Genomic DNA, 15,891 nt, shown 5'->3' with positions numbered 1-15,891 from the left:
CTACTAAAAATACAAAAAATTAGCTGGGTGTGGTGGTACATGCCTGTTATCCCAGCTACTCGGGAGGCTGAGGCAGGAGAATCACTTAAACCCGGGAGGTGGCGGTTGCGGTGAGCCAAGGTCACACCATTGCACTCCAGCCTAGGTAACAAGAGTGAAACTCTGTCTCAAAAAAAAAAAAAAAAAAAAAAAAAAACTGGAACTTGCCACCTGGCTCTACTGCCAGAGTCACCTTTCCTCCCATAGTGACTGTCTCACCCAATCACCTCTAGAACATTCCAAACCCTGGCCTTATGCTTGCCCAAACTCTACCCCACGCTGTCTCTAACTTTTCCAAACCCACTGGAACACCTTGGCCAGTGCAGGGCATGCCTGATTGGTCAAATGACCTATTTACCCTTAAAATCAAGTCCAATTCCTGCATGTGCTCCTGGAGGCCCTTCAGATGTGCCAGCCTCTCTGGCCTCCCTTCCTGCTCCTCCTGGCACGAGCCGAGCCCCTCCAGCTCATGTTCATATACTTGATGTGTTTCTCAGCCAGAAACACGTGCCCCACCCCAAACAACTCTTGCTTCTCCTTCAAGACTCAGCTCAAACATCACCTCCTCTGGGACATTTTCCCAAAACCCAGGGCTGCACTTCAGGGGAGGTTTACATGTCAATGGTGTCCTGGGCAACCTGGCCTGCAGCCTGCACTTACAGAACTGTAATCACAGATTGACACGCCTTGCTGTCCTGCCAGACTGCAAATCCCTTAAAAACAGGCTCCGAATTCTTCCATTTCCACACACTCTCACCATCCAACTGCTAAGACAGTGCATGGCACACACAAGCTCAATGAATACTTGCTGAATGAATGAATGAATGAATGCAATGATCCCAATGCAACAGCAACAGGAACAACTCGAGGCATTCCGCAGCTTAGTCAAGGCTTCACCTTAATCGGGACTGTCAGCCCAAAATCTGTAGCTGAGACACCACAGCTTTTAAAAATGTGGATGTCTAGGCCCCACTCCGGACCTACCGAACCAAAATTTCTGAGGATAAAGGGAATCCCATTATATATATACACACACACACATACGTATACACACACATATATATATACACACACATATATATACACACACACATATATACACATATATATACACACACACATATATATATATATATTTTTTTTTTTTTAAATTGAGACAGGGTCTTGCTCTGCTGCCCAGGCTGGATGCAGTGCCATGGACATGCATCCATCCTCTCAGGCTCCAGCGATCTTCCTGCCTCAGCCTAAGGAGTGGCTGGGACTACACCCAGCTAATTTTCTTTGCTTTTTTTTTTTTTCTTTTTTGAGACGGAGTCTCACTCTGTCACCCAGGCTGGAGTGCAATGGCACAATCTCGGCTCACTGCAACCTCTGCCTCCTGGGTTCAAGAAATTCTCCTGCCTCAGCCTCCCAAGTAGCTGGGACTACAGGCACACGCTGCCACGCCCGGCTAATTTTTTTTTGTATTTTAGTAGAAATGGAGTTTCACCATGTTGCCCAGGCTGGTCTCAAACTCCTGAGCTCAGGCAATCTGCCCGCCTCGGCCTCCCAAACTGCTAGGATTACAGGTATGAGCCACTGCGCCTGGCCCTTTGCATTTTTTTTTGTAGAGATGGGGCCTCGATATGTTGCCCAGGCTGGTCTTGAACTCCTGACCTCAAGCAATCCTCCCTCCTCAGCCTGCTAAAGTGCTCTGATTATAGGTGTTAGCCACCACACCCCAGCTCTGAGGCCTTGGGACAAAGAAGAGCCCCATGGAGGGCAGCGCCTGAAGGAGAAGTGAGTCTTTCCAGGGCCACCTGAGAAGCATCCATGTGAGCTTCCATCCGGAAAACCTCCTGAGCAAGCAGAGTGAATCCCTAGACCTCAGGCACCAGGAAAGGGATTTTGGGCAGCCATGGAGGAGGCTCGGCCACAGGCTGTGGGGCTGGTGACCCCAGCTGCCTCGTTTCACTGCCCTCCCTGCCCCCTATGCTGCTGCCCACAGTTCTGTCTCCCAGAGTCCTGCCCTGGCTATGCCCTCTAGCCTTCTGGACTTACTCCTTCCTGCCCGTCTCCACACACCCGCTCCTCGGCAACTTAGCCTCAGCCCTGGCAGGGCACACATCCCATAACTAAGAGTGGCTGCTGGGCACGGGGGTGCTGTCCCCCTGCCACAGGATGCAACCAAGTGGAGCCCCCAGTGCTGGCCTGAGGGACAGGGCCTGGCTTCCAAAGTGGGCCTGGCCCCAGGATTCCCCAGCTCCCTTGCCTAAATCTCCCCTAATCCTGCTCTCCACAGTGGCTTTGGGGGATTAGAAAGATAAGAGCTGCCTCTTCCCAGAGGGGATAAACTGGTTATTTCAGCTCAGAAAGAAATGGCCTTCCGGGCGGGGGCCTCACATCCCCACATGGGTAAATACTGTGCTCCAACGAACCCACCCCCCTTTGGCAAGGATCTTGAGGCCTTCCAAAGAAGCCATGGGCCACAGCAAATCAATGCCTGTACCTGTCCTACTGCCTCCCGGAGCTCCTGACATGGAGGGAAGGAAAGCTTAAGGGAGGGTTGTAAGGGAGGAAGATAAACAGGAAGAGGAGACCATAGGCCTTCTCCTGTCTGTGGGCATAGATGTCTGCTCCTTCCACCCCAGGGAAGAAGAGGATCTAGGAGACAGATGCTGTACACAGAGACCCCAGGCCTCCAGTGCCTTCCCCTCAGGCTCAGCCTTCTGAGCTTCCTCACCACAGAGATGGATGTGAGTGTTCCCAAGACAGAATGACCCATGCCTGGGCCTGGCCTCCAGACATGATCAAGTGAGAAAATATTGGAGGCAGGAAGAGCTGGCCTGCAGAGGGGGAAGGCTGTCCACCCAAGACATGGAGACTGGGAGGGAGAAAGAGAGGAAGGACCGGGCAACTGTACACGGCTGGGAAGATGCTCGGCCTAGAATGAGGACCACACTCAGGAGGGTGACAATTTCCAGCAAGGCAGAGAAAAGGCTAAGAGGAGTAGTCAGAGAGCCAGGGAGGTGTCCCTCCTCTGGTCAGGCCTGAAGATCTTAGACATTCATTGATTCCCGTGAGCCACATGGTAGTTGTCCTGACACCCGCTGCCTCATTCCAAGCAGCCAGGACCTCCTCACCCAGCCTGGCCATCATCTGCTCTCTTGCTGTCTCTACCCCAGGTACCTTGAAGCTGTGCTCTGCTCCCCTCCAGGTGTGGGAGGTATGGGCCAGAGGGTAGCAGATGCTCCCGGGCAGGGCACCTACAGAGCTGTCTGTGTGCATCTGCCCCCGCATGTTATGTCTGGCCAGGGACACCAGCTCCAGACTGGTGATTAAAGACAGCATAGTAGAGGAAAAATAAGCCATTCTGTAATTACATGCCGCCCAAAGGAATCGCTTGCCCGCACAGGCCAGCACTGCGGTGAGGACCCAGCGTTCTGGGCCAGGCTGCTCTTTGCGGCCTTCAACTGAGCTTACCCAACTGCCCAGACGTTCACCTACCTCTCCAGCAAGGGGTCTGAGTTAAGGGTCAAGTCACTGCTCTCTCTTGCTCGTATTTTTTTTTTTCCTTTGCGACAGGGTCTTGCTCTGTTGCCCAGGATGGATGCAGTACAATGGCACAATCTTGGCTCCCTGCAGCCCCCACCTCCTGGGCTCAAGCAATTCTCCCACCTCAGTTTCCAAGCAGCTGAGACCACAGATGTGTACCACCATGTCCAGCTAGGGTTTTTTTTAGTGTGTTTTTGAGACAGTCTCACTCCTGTCGCCCAGGTTGGAATGTAGTGGTGCCATCAGAGCTCACTGTAGCCTTGACTTCCCAGGCTCAGGTCATTCTCCCACCTCAGCCTTCCAAGTAGCTGGGACTATAGGTGATGCCAAGACACCCAGCTAATTTTTTATATTTTTAGTAGAGATGGTGCTTCGCCATGTTGCCCAGGCTGGTCTTGAGCTTCTGCATTCAAGCAATCCTCCCACCTCCCATAGTGCTGGGATTACAGGCGTGAACCACCATGCCTGGCCTGCTTTCTTACTCATTGTACCTCAGCTTTGACCTGTGACATAAGAGCAGAAGACCTTCATACTTTTGGAAGGAAGCTCAGAATGGGTTGGTGGGTGATTGGGCTCTGCCAGCCTTTCCCAAAGCATGGAGTTAGGCTGGGTACCCAATGTGCCTGGGCACCAATGGCAGGGCATAGCAAAGGAACAGGCACAGTTCTTATTATCTGAGAAACAGAAATCCAGGTTAACACCCACAAGCTGAGGTCGCCTTTTCTTGACTCCTAGGGCCAAGATGGCTGAGAAAAAATCTAACTTGGCCTTAAGTACCCAAAGGTGACATGAGATTCTCAGAGCTTCCCACATACTAAAAACTCCCACCACGCCAAGGAGAAGGGAGGCCCTGCTTCTCAAATTACACGGATGCTTTTCAGGCAGCACTAACCCCATTCCACTGTTTTCACTGCTCAGGCTTAACCGGAGCAAGAGGAGAAAACAACACAGCTCTGAGGAAGTCCTAACTCAGGAGAGGCAGGCAGCAAACGCCCATCACAGGCTTGCTCTCTGTGTTCTTTTTTTTTTTTTTTGAGACGGAGTCTCGCTCAGTCGCCCAGGCTGGAGTGCAGTGGTGCGATCTCGGCTCACTGCAAGCTCCGCCTCCCGGGTTCACACCATTCTCCTGCCTCAGCCTCCCAAGTAGCTGGGACTACAGGCGCCCGCCGCCACGCCCGGCTAGTTTTTTGCATTTTAGTAGAGACGGGGTTTCACCGTGTTAGCCAGGATGGTCTCGATTTCCTGACCTCGTGATCCGCCTGCCTCGGCCTCCCAAAGTGCTGGGATTACAGGCGTGAGCCACCGCGCCCAGCCAGCTCTCTGTGTTCTATCATCAAAAGGGGACGCTGGCAGGGCATGGGGATTTGGAGGAACAGCAGGGTGGTGAAAGAATTCTATCCATCAAATCAGAACCACAAGGAGTCTGCCACTGAACAGGCCCAGCTCTGGAGGTCTGAAGCTGAGCACCTGGATAGACTAAGGCACTTTGGAGAGCTGACACACCTGAGCTCTCCTGTGCCGCTTCCATCAGGTTTATCAGGTGACCCAGAGCCCGAAACCCCCAAGCCCCAGGCCCTCTCCCCTTTCCTTTTTTTCTTTTTTTCTTTTTTTTTTAAGATGGAGTTGGCCAGGTGCGGTGGCTCACGCCTGTAATCCTAGCACTTTGGGAGGTTGAGACAGGCAGATCACGAGGTCAGGAGATCGAGACTATCCTGACTCACACAGTGAAACCCCGTCTCTACTAAAAATACAAAAAATTAGCCAGGCATTGTGGCAGGCGCCTGTATTCCCAGCTACTTGGGAGGCTGAGGCAGGAGAATGGCATAAACCCGGAAGGCGCAGCTTGCAGTGAGCCAAGATTCCACCACTGCACTCCAGCCTGGGCGACAGAGCAAGACTCCATCTCAAAAAAAAAAGAAAAAAAAAAAGATGGAGTCTCGCTCTGTTGCCCAGGCTGGAGTGCAGTGGTGCAATGGCTCACCACAACCTCCACCTCCTGGGTGCAAGCGTTTCTCCTGCCTCAGCCTCCACAGTAGCTGGGACTAAAGGCATGCGCCACCAGGTCCAGCTAAGTTTTGTATTTTGAGTAAAGACAGGGTTTCACTGTGTTGGCCAGGCTGGTCTCGAACTCCTGACCTCGTGATCCGCTCACCTCGGCCTCCCAAAGTGCTGGGAATTCAGGTATAAGCCACTGCACCCGGCCGCCCTGTCCCCTTTCAGAGCTCCTGCATGGCGTTCTGGGCACAGCAGCTGCTCTCCTTTCTACTCCAGCTGTCTCAGGAGCAACAGAATCAAGGTCCCCTAGGCTCAGGTAAACAGGTTATGAATTTAGACTTTGACCTTCAGCCTTGACAATAGCAGATAACTACTAATTAGAACTGGCTGGCTGGGCATGGTGGCTCATGCCTGTAACCCCAACACTTTGGGAGGCCGAGGCGGGTGGATCGCTTGAGCCCAGGAGTTCGAGACCAGCCTGGACAACATAGTGAAACTCCATCTCAAGCCTGGCCCCCTCTCTGGGTCCCCACTATTGTTGTCAGTGCAGGTATGGAAGGGACACAAAGCTGGACTCCACACAATGCCCGAATCACAGAAGCAGAGATTCAGCCACTACACACTCTTCTGAGTTGAGCCAGACACAGATGGACTCTGTCTGCAGCCAGGCAAATCAGAGCCTCCAGCGGAGCTGCTTCCTCCTCTTCCTGGCTCATGCTGACCTTAACACTTTCACCCACATTCTTCCCCACCTCCTGTAGCCATCAGGACCTAGGAAAAAATCTTCCCCACCCTGTTGGCTCTTGTCTTAGTTCCCCACGTGGTTCTTCACTGTGCCTTCAAAATGCCTTCATTGGCCCTGAGGAGGGATGGCATCCTGGCCCTGAGCTACTGTCACCTGTGCATGGAAACCCAGGTCCTCACATGCCTTGGCAGGGTATCCCCTGTGAGGCTTGGGTCCAGTCCTGCTCTGGGTGACTTGGGCACCTGGCTGGCAGGTCCCCAGGCACACTGGCCTTCTGGCTGTCATTCCCAGTCCCCTTCCCAGGTCCCGGCTACCCATGCTCATTCAAGCAGCCTCCCATTTTGCATTGTCTTCAGGACGCTCACAGCAACCGCTAACCCAAAGACTCCCACACAAAGCAGAGAACACAGCATTTTAAAGAGAAGCATAAAAGCCCCGCTAGCATACTCACTTTGTTGCCTTTGCCTTGATGGGGCATCCATAGCTCTGCCTGCTTGAAGAGCATGGGCCAGAGCCTGAGCCACAAGCAGTCAGCTGCAAGAACTTCCAACACCTCCCTCAAAGCGGGGAGGGTGAAGAGAGAGAGCAAGAAGAGGAGAGAAGAGATGGAGACAGCTGAGAGTGTGTGAGCAAGGAGCCGGGTGCTGCGGAGAATCGGCACAGCAGAGCAGAGCTTCAATCTGCTGATTAATTCAGCCTATTTCTAGTCACGCTGCAGATTCAGGGAGGGAGGAGGAGGCAGCAGCCCTGGAAGGGCAGGAGGGAGGGGAGGAGAGGAAAGAGAAGGAGGGAGGAAACAGGAGCATTGAGAAGAGAAAGTTTGTCCGATATGCTGCCAGATGCAGGAGCTTGGCCTGCTCTTCAGAGGAGGCCACTGCGGGGTGAGCTGAGGGGCACCATGCAGCTAGGATATGGACAGACAGAGGAACAGATGGAGGAGAGACTGCCCCTGTCCCAGAAACCTGAACACTACTGCCAGTATCAAGGGGAACCCTGGGACACACAAATCCCAGCTCTCTTCCCAAACTACCTGTCCTTTGTCCCCAAGTCACTGGGTGAGCCCATCATCCACAAGAACCCCCCAAATCACATGACGACTCCCCAGCACGGAGCCAAGCCAACAGCCCTTTCCATAGTTACAGCTGCAGGAAGGAGGGGAGGGGGGACTTGTGGGTTATTAACAGCAGCACATCCTGTGTGGAGGTGGACGGGATGGACTGGCCTCTGCGAAGACTCAAGCAGTGACTTCTAGGAAGGCAAAGCCCAAGGCCAGGCAGCTGGTAGAAGGAAGGATCCAGCAGGGAGGGAAGAGCCAGCCCAAAGGGCCTCTGAAGACTCCAACACCTTCCTGCCAGGTAGCATGGACACCCTAACAGCCACGCAGGGAAGAGCTGGGCCAGCAGCCAGTGATGCCCCAATACATTCAGACACACCTGCCCAAGTGCTGCTGGGCCCATGAGGCTGCCCAGGAATGCCCAGGCCCTGCATCCCTGAGGCACAGAGGAGGCCAGATACCTGAAGCTCCTGCCTCAGCACGTGCCAGAGCATCAGGCAGAGCCTAAGTCAGTCGTGGCTCCAGGGGCATCATTCAGGGACCGCGAGTTTGACATACAGGATGCTCACAGCACAGACACCCTGGGTGAAGGAGGGGCCAAGGCATGAGGAGTAGATGGGACACTTCTCTGCCTAAAGCCTTCCTTATCATGGGGTTACACGGCCGGGCGCGGTGACTCAAGCCTGTAATCCCAGCACTTTGGGAGGCCGAGACGGGCGGATCACGAGGTCAGGAGATCAAGACCATCCTGGCTAATACAGTGAAACCCCGTCTCTACCAAAAAATATAAAAAACTAGCCGGGCGAGGTGGCGGGCGCCTGTAGGCCCAGCTACTCGGGAGGCTGAGGCAGGAGAATGGCGTAAACCCGGGAGGCGGAGCTTGCGGTGAGCTGAGATCCGGCCACTGCACTCCAGCCTGGGCGACAGAGCGAGACTCCGTCTCAAAAAAAAAAAAAAAAAAGAAAGAAAGAAAGATAATGGGGTTACACACCCTAGGGGAGAGGGAACAGTCTCACAGGTTCCAGAGCTGGAGAGTGTGAGCTGGAGCCTGAGCATGTTTCTCCAGGGCCCTCCGTTTCCTAGACGACACCATCTCAAGCTGCAGGGAAGAAGGAGCCTCAGCAGCCCAAGCCAGCCTCCCCATTCCCTTTCATGAGCGCAGCTCCCTGTGGGGCCCCCAAACAGAGTGCTGAGTGAGAACAGAAGGGAGGGCCCAGGCAGTCCAGAGGTTAAGAACAGGAAGACTCCATGGAGAGCAGGAAAGGTTGGCAGTGGGGGTCAGCTTTCATGCCAGCCACTGTGAGGATGCTGCTGCTCTGCAATCTGGCTGTAGCCAAAGAGAAAGACTCCTGTCCCCTCTCTCCTGTTCCTGAGGCGCTGCTTGGGTGGGAGCTACAAGTCCGCAAACACTATCCCTTCTATGTGACAGGCCCCAGAAAGAATAGCACACAGGGACTAGCCTACCTGCTGTGCAGACCCCACTGCAGCCCTCTCTGGGCCCTGCCTCCCTTCCTACGCTGCCTACCTCAGCAAATGGAGAAGGGAGCCCTGCACCCAAGCAGCAGGAACCCAGGCTGTCACTGCTACAGCAGGGCCACTGTGGGCTGGAGGACTGGGGACAGGGGTGAGGGCTTTGAAGGAGACAGAACTGATGGATCAGAAGCAGAGAATTATCTCTGAGCCAAACCGCTCGTGGGCTAAGCCAGGGGACGACCCTCTTACCATCAATGACCACTATGCCAGCCCCTGCAAAGCCTACTCCTCCAAGACACCTTCTGATCTGTTTTTTTTTTTTTTTTTTTTTTTTTTTTTTTTTTTTAGAGATTCTGCTCTGTCCCCCAGGCTGGAGTGCAGTGGTGTGATCCCAATCTTGGCTCACTGCAACCTCCGCCTCCCGGGTTCAAGAGATTCTCCTGCCCCAGCCTCCCAAATAGCTGGGATTACAGGCACACACTACCATGCCCGGCTAATTTTTGTATTTTTAGTAGAGACAGGGTTTCACCATGTTGGCCAGGGTGGTCTCAAACTCCTGACCTCAGGTGATCCACCTGCCTTGGCCTCCCAAAGTGCTGGGATTACAGGCATGAAACACCGTACCCGGCTGAGATCATCTTTATAAGTCCATTTATACAACTCACAAGTTACCTCAGCTAGAGGCCCTACTAGGTCCTATTACTTTACTGCTTGTACTATCTATTTTGTTTGTTGTTGTTTTGAGACAGAGTCTTGTTCTGTTGCCCAGGCTGGAGTGCAGCAGTTCAATCTCTGCTCACTGCAACCTCTGCCTCCTGGGTTCAAGCGATTCTCCTGCCTCAGCCTCCCAAGTAGCTGGCATTAGTGGCACGCGCCACCACGCCCAGCTAATTTTTGTATTTTTAGTAGAGACGGGGTTTTACCATGTTGGCCAGGCAGGTCTCGAACCCCTGGTCTCAAATGATCTGCCTACCTCGACCTCCCAAAGTGCTGAGATTACAGACGTGAGCCACTGTGCCCAGCCTGTTTGTATTATCACTTCCTCTACTAGACAATAAGCCTCTCTAAGCCAGGGGCCACCTCCCTGGTGCCTAAAGCTCTGCCAACCCAAAGCTGCCATTCCATAGTATGATGACTGCCAGTGATGACTGACGATGCTTTCCAGGTCAGGGCTCACCTATCCAGAAAGAGAAGGAGGACAAAGAGAAACCCTCCAGGAAAAATGGCCCCTGAGAACTATCCAGCTGGGTCCTCAAGTCTTCTCCCTCAGGCTGGAGAGAGAAGCCAGCCCCTCGATACAGAACTTTATTTCTCCCATACACTAGGCACTAGTGTTCAGTGGTTCTGGCTGGAACCAGAAGACAATACCATCCTCTGTTTTGGGGCCATTCAGCCTCACCCAGGCAGGCCACCGCATTACATAACAGCAGAGCCTCTGGGGATGTGCTCCTTGGAACTGAGCAGCGCAGAACCCTTGTGGCTGTTTGCAGGGGATGACCCTCTTACCATCAATGACCACTATGCCAGCCCCTCCAAAGCCTACTCCTCCAAGACACCTTCTGATCTTATTCCCAGCTAGGAGAGAGGCAAATGTAGCTTTCCATCTGTGCCAATCACTGCTAGGGTGGATATCTGCTGAGCACCCAGAGGTGGCTGTGAACAGGAGGCCAAGCACACCTGCTTCAAGTTCAATTCCAGAAGCCTATTGCACAGCTGGTCCAGAGACACAGGAGGCCTGGAGCTGAACAGGAAGCAGTCAGCCAGCCCGGTGCCAGCAGAGGCCCAGGGAGTGAGACCACAGCCCCCTCTCCAGACCTTCCCAAGATCTCCCTGGAAGGAAGATCACTATTCAGAAGTTCAGGTCAATAAATATGTACTAAGCCCTTGCTACATGCCAGGCTCAGTGCTGTGAGCTAGGGATGTTGAGATGAATGGAAGAGATGAGTTATTTCAATAGAATAGTGAGTACAATGGCGGAGGTACTATGAATGCTGAAAGGAAGGACCTTTGGAAGGAAGGAAGACTTAAGTGGAGAAGATGATACCAAAACTGGGTCTTGAAGGAAGAACAGAAGTTTCCAGGAAAAGGGGTGGGAAGCGTTTTAGAGGTAATTACTAGAGCTAAAGTCAAAGCAGGGAGGCTAGGAACACCAAATGCATGGGCAGGAGCAGGATTCTGGAGGGCTCTGTACACACTAAAGGTTAAGTAGGTGGTGTGGAACCACTGACCAGTTTTGTGGCAGCCATGTAGAGGCTGATGAGCAGAGACAGAAAGAATCTATTAGGAAGGTGTAGCAGAAGCTAGGCAAGAGACAAAAGGACTTCCTCTGGGGCAGCCTTTGTCAAGGGAGAAGAGTTTTCTGATTGACAACTCTACCTCCATCCAAAGATGGTATACATGGAAGCTGGGCCAAGCCAGGCTGGGAGGAGAAGACCGATTTTATGGATGGCCTGGGCCACCTGGCTGCTCACCACCAGCTGATTAGGCAGCTGTGTTTGGAGTCTGATTGGGGAGCTCTTCCCTAACCACAGAGAGGGTGCCCAACAGCCCTCAGCACGGCTCAGCAGGTTAGGACATCGCCCTAGCAAAGGGCAAACAAACTAAATTACACACCCCTGGGCAAGAAGTGGAAGACTGGCTTGGAGCCAACCTAAATCAGAAACCCTGGTCCCATGCGGTTAATAGGTCCACCTTCATCCTTTATTCATAGCTCCGTGAGTCTGTGCTTTCCAGCCGAGAGGTCACAGTTGCATCCCCCAAGACTCAGAGCCATGCCTCCTCCCTCAACTTGTGCTTAAAGCCCCCAGTTAAGGACCTCCCAGGCAAAAACAAGAAGGGAGAGTTCAACAGAGACACACAGACAATACCTATAAGGTAATAGGATATGGCCTACCAGGTGCTTCTCCTTCAGGTCCATGGGCCAAGAGTGCTGCAGGCATGCCCAGATGAATGTGGTCACCCCCAAAAGGAAGTCTCCTCCTCAGCATGTACAAACCCCGGTGAGTCTGTCACGGTCCCAACATCTGGGGAAAAAGAAGAAAGAAATCACTCAGGTTATTAGAACAGGCAGCTACTGTGAAACACAACAGTATCTGGTTTTTTTTTTTTTGAGATGGAGTCTCACTCTGTTGCCCAGGCTGGAGTGCAGTGGCAAGATCTCCGCTCACTACAAACTCTGTCTCTTGGGTTCAAGCGATTCTCTTGCTTCAGCTTCCAAGTAGCTGGGATTATAGGTGTGTGTCACCATGCCCAGCTAATATTATATTTTTCAGTAGAGACAGGGTTTTGCCATGTTAGCCAGGCTGGTCTCAAACTCCTGACCTCAAGTGATCTTCCTGCCTCAGCCTCCCAACATAACAGTATCATCTAAACCACAGCATGGTAAGTGGAAAAGAACAGGACTCACTGACCAACAGACGGGGTCAGCCCCATCGAGCAGCAGTCAGCTCTGGATGAATTCCACTCTCTGAGCCCAGGAGGGAGAGGGCCACAGAGAGGATTCTGGAGGGTACAAACTCTTTCTCTTTTACCCTTCATTTTCTTTTTTTTTCTTTTCTTTTTTTTTTTTGGAGACGGACTCTCACTCTGTCACCTAGGCTAGAGTGCTGTGGCCTGATCTTGGCTCACTGTAACCTCCGCCTCCTGGGTTCAAGCAATTCCCTGTCTCAGCCTCCTGAGTAGCTGGAATTACAGGCACCCGCCACCACGCCCGGCTAATTTTTGTATTTTTAGTAAAGATGGGGTTTCACCATTTTGGTCAGGCTGGTCTTGAACTCCTGACCTCATGACTCAGACTCCCAAAGTGCTGGGATTACAGGCATGAGCCACTGTGCCCAGCCTTCATTTTCTTTCTTTCTTTTTTTTTTTTTTTTTGAGATGGAGTCTCGCTCTGTCACCCAGGCTGGAGTGCAGTAGCACAATCTGGGCTCACTGCAAGCTCCACCTCCCAGGTTCACGCCTCTCCTGCCTCAGCCTCCCGAGTAGCTAAGACTACAGGTGCCCGCCACCACGCCATGCTAATTTTTTTGTATTTTTAGTAGAGACAAGGTTTCACTGTGTTAGCCAGGATGGTCTCGATCTCCTGACCTCATGATCCACCTGCCTTGGCCTCCCAAAGTGCTGGGATTACAGGCGTGAGCCACCGCGCCCGGCCATTTTCTTTATTATTAGTATTATTATTTTGAGATGGAGTCTCGCTCTCTTGCCCAGGCTGGAGTGTAGTGGCGCGACCTTTGCTTACTGCAACCTCCACCTCCTGGGCTCAAGTGACTCTCCTGTCCCAGCCTCTCAAGTAGCTGGGATTACAGGCATGCACTAGCATCCCCGGCTAATTTTTGTATTTTTAGTTGAGACAGGGTTTCACCATGTTGGTCAGGCTGGTCTTGAACTCCTGACCTCAAGTGATCCACCTGCCTCAGCCTCTCAAAGTGCTGGGATTACAGGCATGAGCCACCACGCCCAGCCTATTATTTTTTTTAATTCTGTGTGGAGAAGGTGTCTTGCTATGTTGCCCAGGTTGGTCTTAACCTCCTAGACTCAAGCAATGCTCCCCACCTCAGCCTCTTAAAGTTCTGCGACTACAGGCTACAGGCGTGAATCACTGTGTCCAGCCTCAACCTTCATTTTCAAAGCACACTGTGTTTTGCTCCATATGTACTCTGTTTATCACTGAATTTCAGCATGCAGGAAAAGCTTTGGTTTATTGGCTTTTTGTTTGTTTGTCTGAGACGGAGTTTCACTCTTATTGCCCAGGATGGAGCGCAATGGCATGATCTCAGCTCACTGCAACCTCTGCCTCCCGGGTTCAAGCGATTCTCCTGCCTCAGACTCCTGAGTAGCTAGGATTACAGGCATGTGCCACCACACCCAGCTAATTTTTGTATTTTTAGCAGAGACGGGGTTTCACCATGTTGGTCAGGCTGGTCTCAAACTCCCACCCTCAGGTGATCCACCCACGTCAGCCTCCCAAAGGGTTTATTGGCATTTTTATTATTACTACTTTTTTTGGTAGAGATCGGGTCTTGCTATGTTGCCCAGTCTGGTCATGAACTCCTGACCTCAAGTGATCTGCCTGCCTCAGCCTCCCAAAGTGCTGGGATTTCAGGCATGAGCCACTGCACCCAGCCAGCATTTTAAAAATTTAGGGTTAAGGCCGAGCACAGTGGCTCACGCCTGTAATCCCAGCACTTTGGGAGGCCAAGGCAGGCAGATCACTTGAGGTCAGGAGTTCCAGAGCAGCCTGGCCAACATGGTGAAACCCCATCTCTACTAAAATACAAAATTAGCCAGGCGTGGTGGTGGGCACCTATAATCCCAGTTACTCAGGAGGCTAAGGCAGGAGAATCACCTGAACCTAGGAGGCAGAAGTTGCAGTGAGTTGAGATTGCACCACTGCACTCCAATCAGGCGACAGAGTGAGACTCAGTCTCAAAAAAAAAAAAAAAAAAAAAAAAAAAAAAAAAAAAAAAAAAATTTAGGGTTAAGGTTAGCCTTAACATCAAGTGAAATCTAGATATGCAAGTTGGATAATCAGCGGGCAGCTGGGACAGCAGCAGGGTCGACGTCCACTGTGTCCCCAGAACGCAGTGGTAGCCCAATTTGACAACAGGTCTGACAAAAGCAGGCTGCTTACCTGGAAAATGAGGTTAGCTCTACCTCCCCACCTACCCTCACCAGCCCTCACCCTCCCGTCCTGGTCGCCATCACAACTCTAATGATCTCAGACCAGGGTGTGTTTGAGTAAAAGAGTGACACTGAGTATTCTGGTTTGATGCCAAGTGCCTCCTCTTGGAGAAAGCACTAACCTACTGACTAGGACAGTTTTTGGGGGGCCAGCAGCAAGCCTTGTCAAGGCGTGCCAGGCAGAAACCCAGGAGAACTGACCCAGAAAAAAGCTGTCAAGAAACAATAAAAGCTGTGTCCGGAGGACCGAACCAGAAGGCCCCAGTTCTACCGCCAACTCCACTCGAAAACGCCGTCCAATTCCTCTCAAGGTGGCACCCATGCTGGTGCCCCAGGCTGAGCAACCAAGTCTGTCCCACCCCTGCCTTTGAAAACTGAGCCAGCCTCAAAGGCTCAGATACAGATAGGGACGCTGGAAGTGGCCTTGCAATGCAGTGACATTCAGTCTTTGGCAGCCAACTGAAATGGGATCCTGAGGGACCAAAGCCACTCCTCCCCAAGGCCACTGTCTGACTCAGGCTGCCCCAGTCCTGTTTACGACTGCAGCTCGAGGTCCCCATGACACCCCATCCCAGCAGGGGCTGGATGAGATCGTTGCCACACAGGGAAAAGCACCAGGAGCCAGATGGGGACTGTGCCTGTTAACTCCTTCTGCCAACGCTAGAAAAGCAAAATCACTCTGTGGCCAGCTGGAACCACAGCAGTACAGAGAGGGCAGCCAGGAACAGGACATTTTTCTAAGAGTCTCTGTTTTCCCATCATTCCATACATGGGATTCTGGGAGACAGCCATTCTTAACTGTCTGATCTGAAACCAGTAGCCGGGTCCTTAAAGGGCCAGTTCTGCTCCTAGTCCATTGTGAAAACAAGCACAGGATTCAAAGCCAAATATCCCTGGGTTCAAATCCCAGCTCCAGCTTGTCTTGAACGCCAGTGACCTTGACAAATTATTTGTCCCTCTGAGCCTCTTTGTTCATAGAATGGAAATGACAATACCTATTTCACAGAGGAGCTGTAGAATTATGAAAAATAGTATATGCCGGGGATCTAGTATAATATTTGACATATAGTAGGTACTCAATAAACAACTGCCATTACTATCAGCAGCAAGCAAAAAATATGAACCAAGTGCCACTTAGGTGAAGAATAAGGACTCAAAAGCAAGGTGGAAGAAAAAGAAATGGATGGCATAATGATGGGAAAGAAATAAGTGAAACTGTCTTTATTTGCAGAAGACAAGATCAACTGTATATGGAGAAAATACTAAGGAATCTACAAATAAGATACTAAAACAAATAAGCGTGCAAAGTTGTAGGATATAAGGTCAAAATACAAAATATAAATATATTTCTTTTTTTTTTTTTTTTTTT

At 51.8% G+C, this 15,891-nt stretch overlaps 1 protein-coding gene across 9 annotated transcripts in view; it reads right to left on the bottom strand.

Moving 5' to 3' along the window:
- The window catches only part of TMEM94 (transmembrane protein 94), a 46,369-nt gene that overhangs the window by 17,594 nt on the left and 12,884 nt on the right, over positions 1–15,891 (bottom strand). For 8 of the 9 annotated variants that reach the window (XM_017884653.1, XM_017884652.1, XM_017884649.1 and 5 more), the window contains exon 2: positions 11,734–11,863. In XM_017884653.1, the coding sequence (XP_017740142.1) occupies positions 11,734–11,757 (24 nt within the window). In that variant the 5' untranslated portion in view covers positions 11,758–11,863. Of the gene's footprint in view, positions 1–6,764; positions 6,846–11,733; positions 11,864–15,891 lie in introns of those variants that run through there. The other variant, XM_017884658.1, reaches the window with a different exon arrangement.

This window comes from Rhinopithecus bieti, unplaced genomic scaffold, assembly GCF_001698545.2.
Source record: "Rhinopithecus bieti isolate Rb0 unplaced genomic scaffold, ASM169854v2 scaffold_13400, whole genome shotgun sequence".
In the NCBI taxonomy this organism is placed as follows: Eukaryota; Metazoa; Chordata; class Mammalia; order Primates; family Cercopithecidae; genus Rhinopithecus; species Rhinopithecus bieti.
The sequence above is the reverse complement of the archived record's forward strand: the minus strand, read 5'-3'. Positions and strand labels throughout refer to the sequence as shown.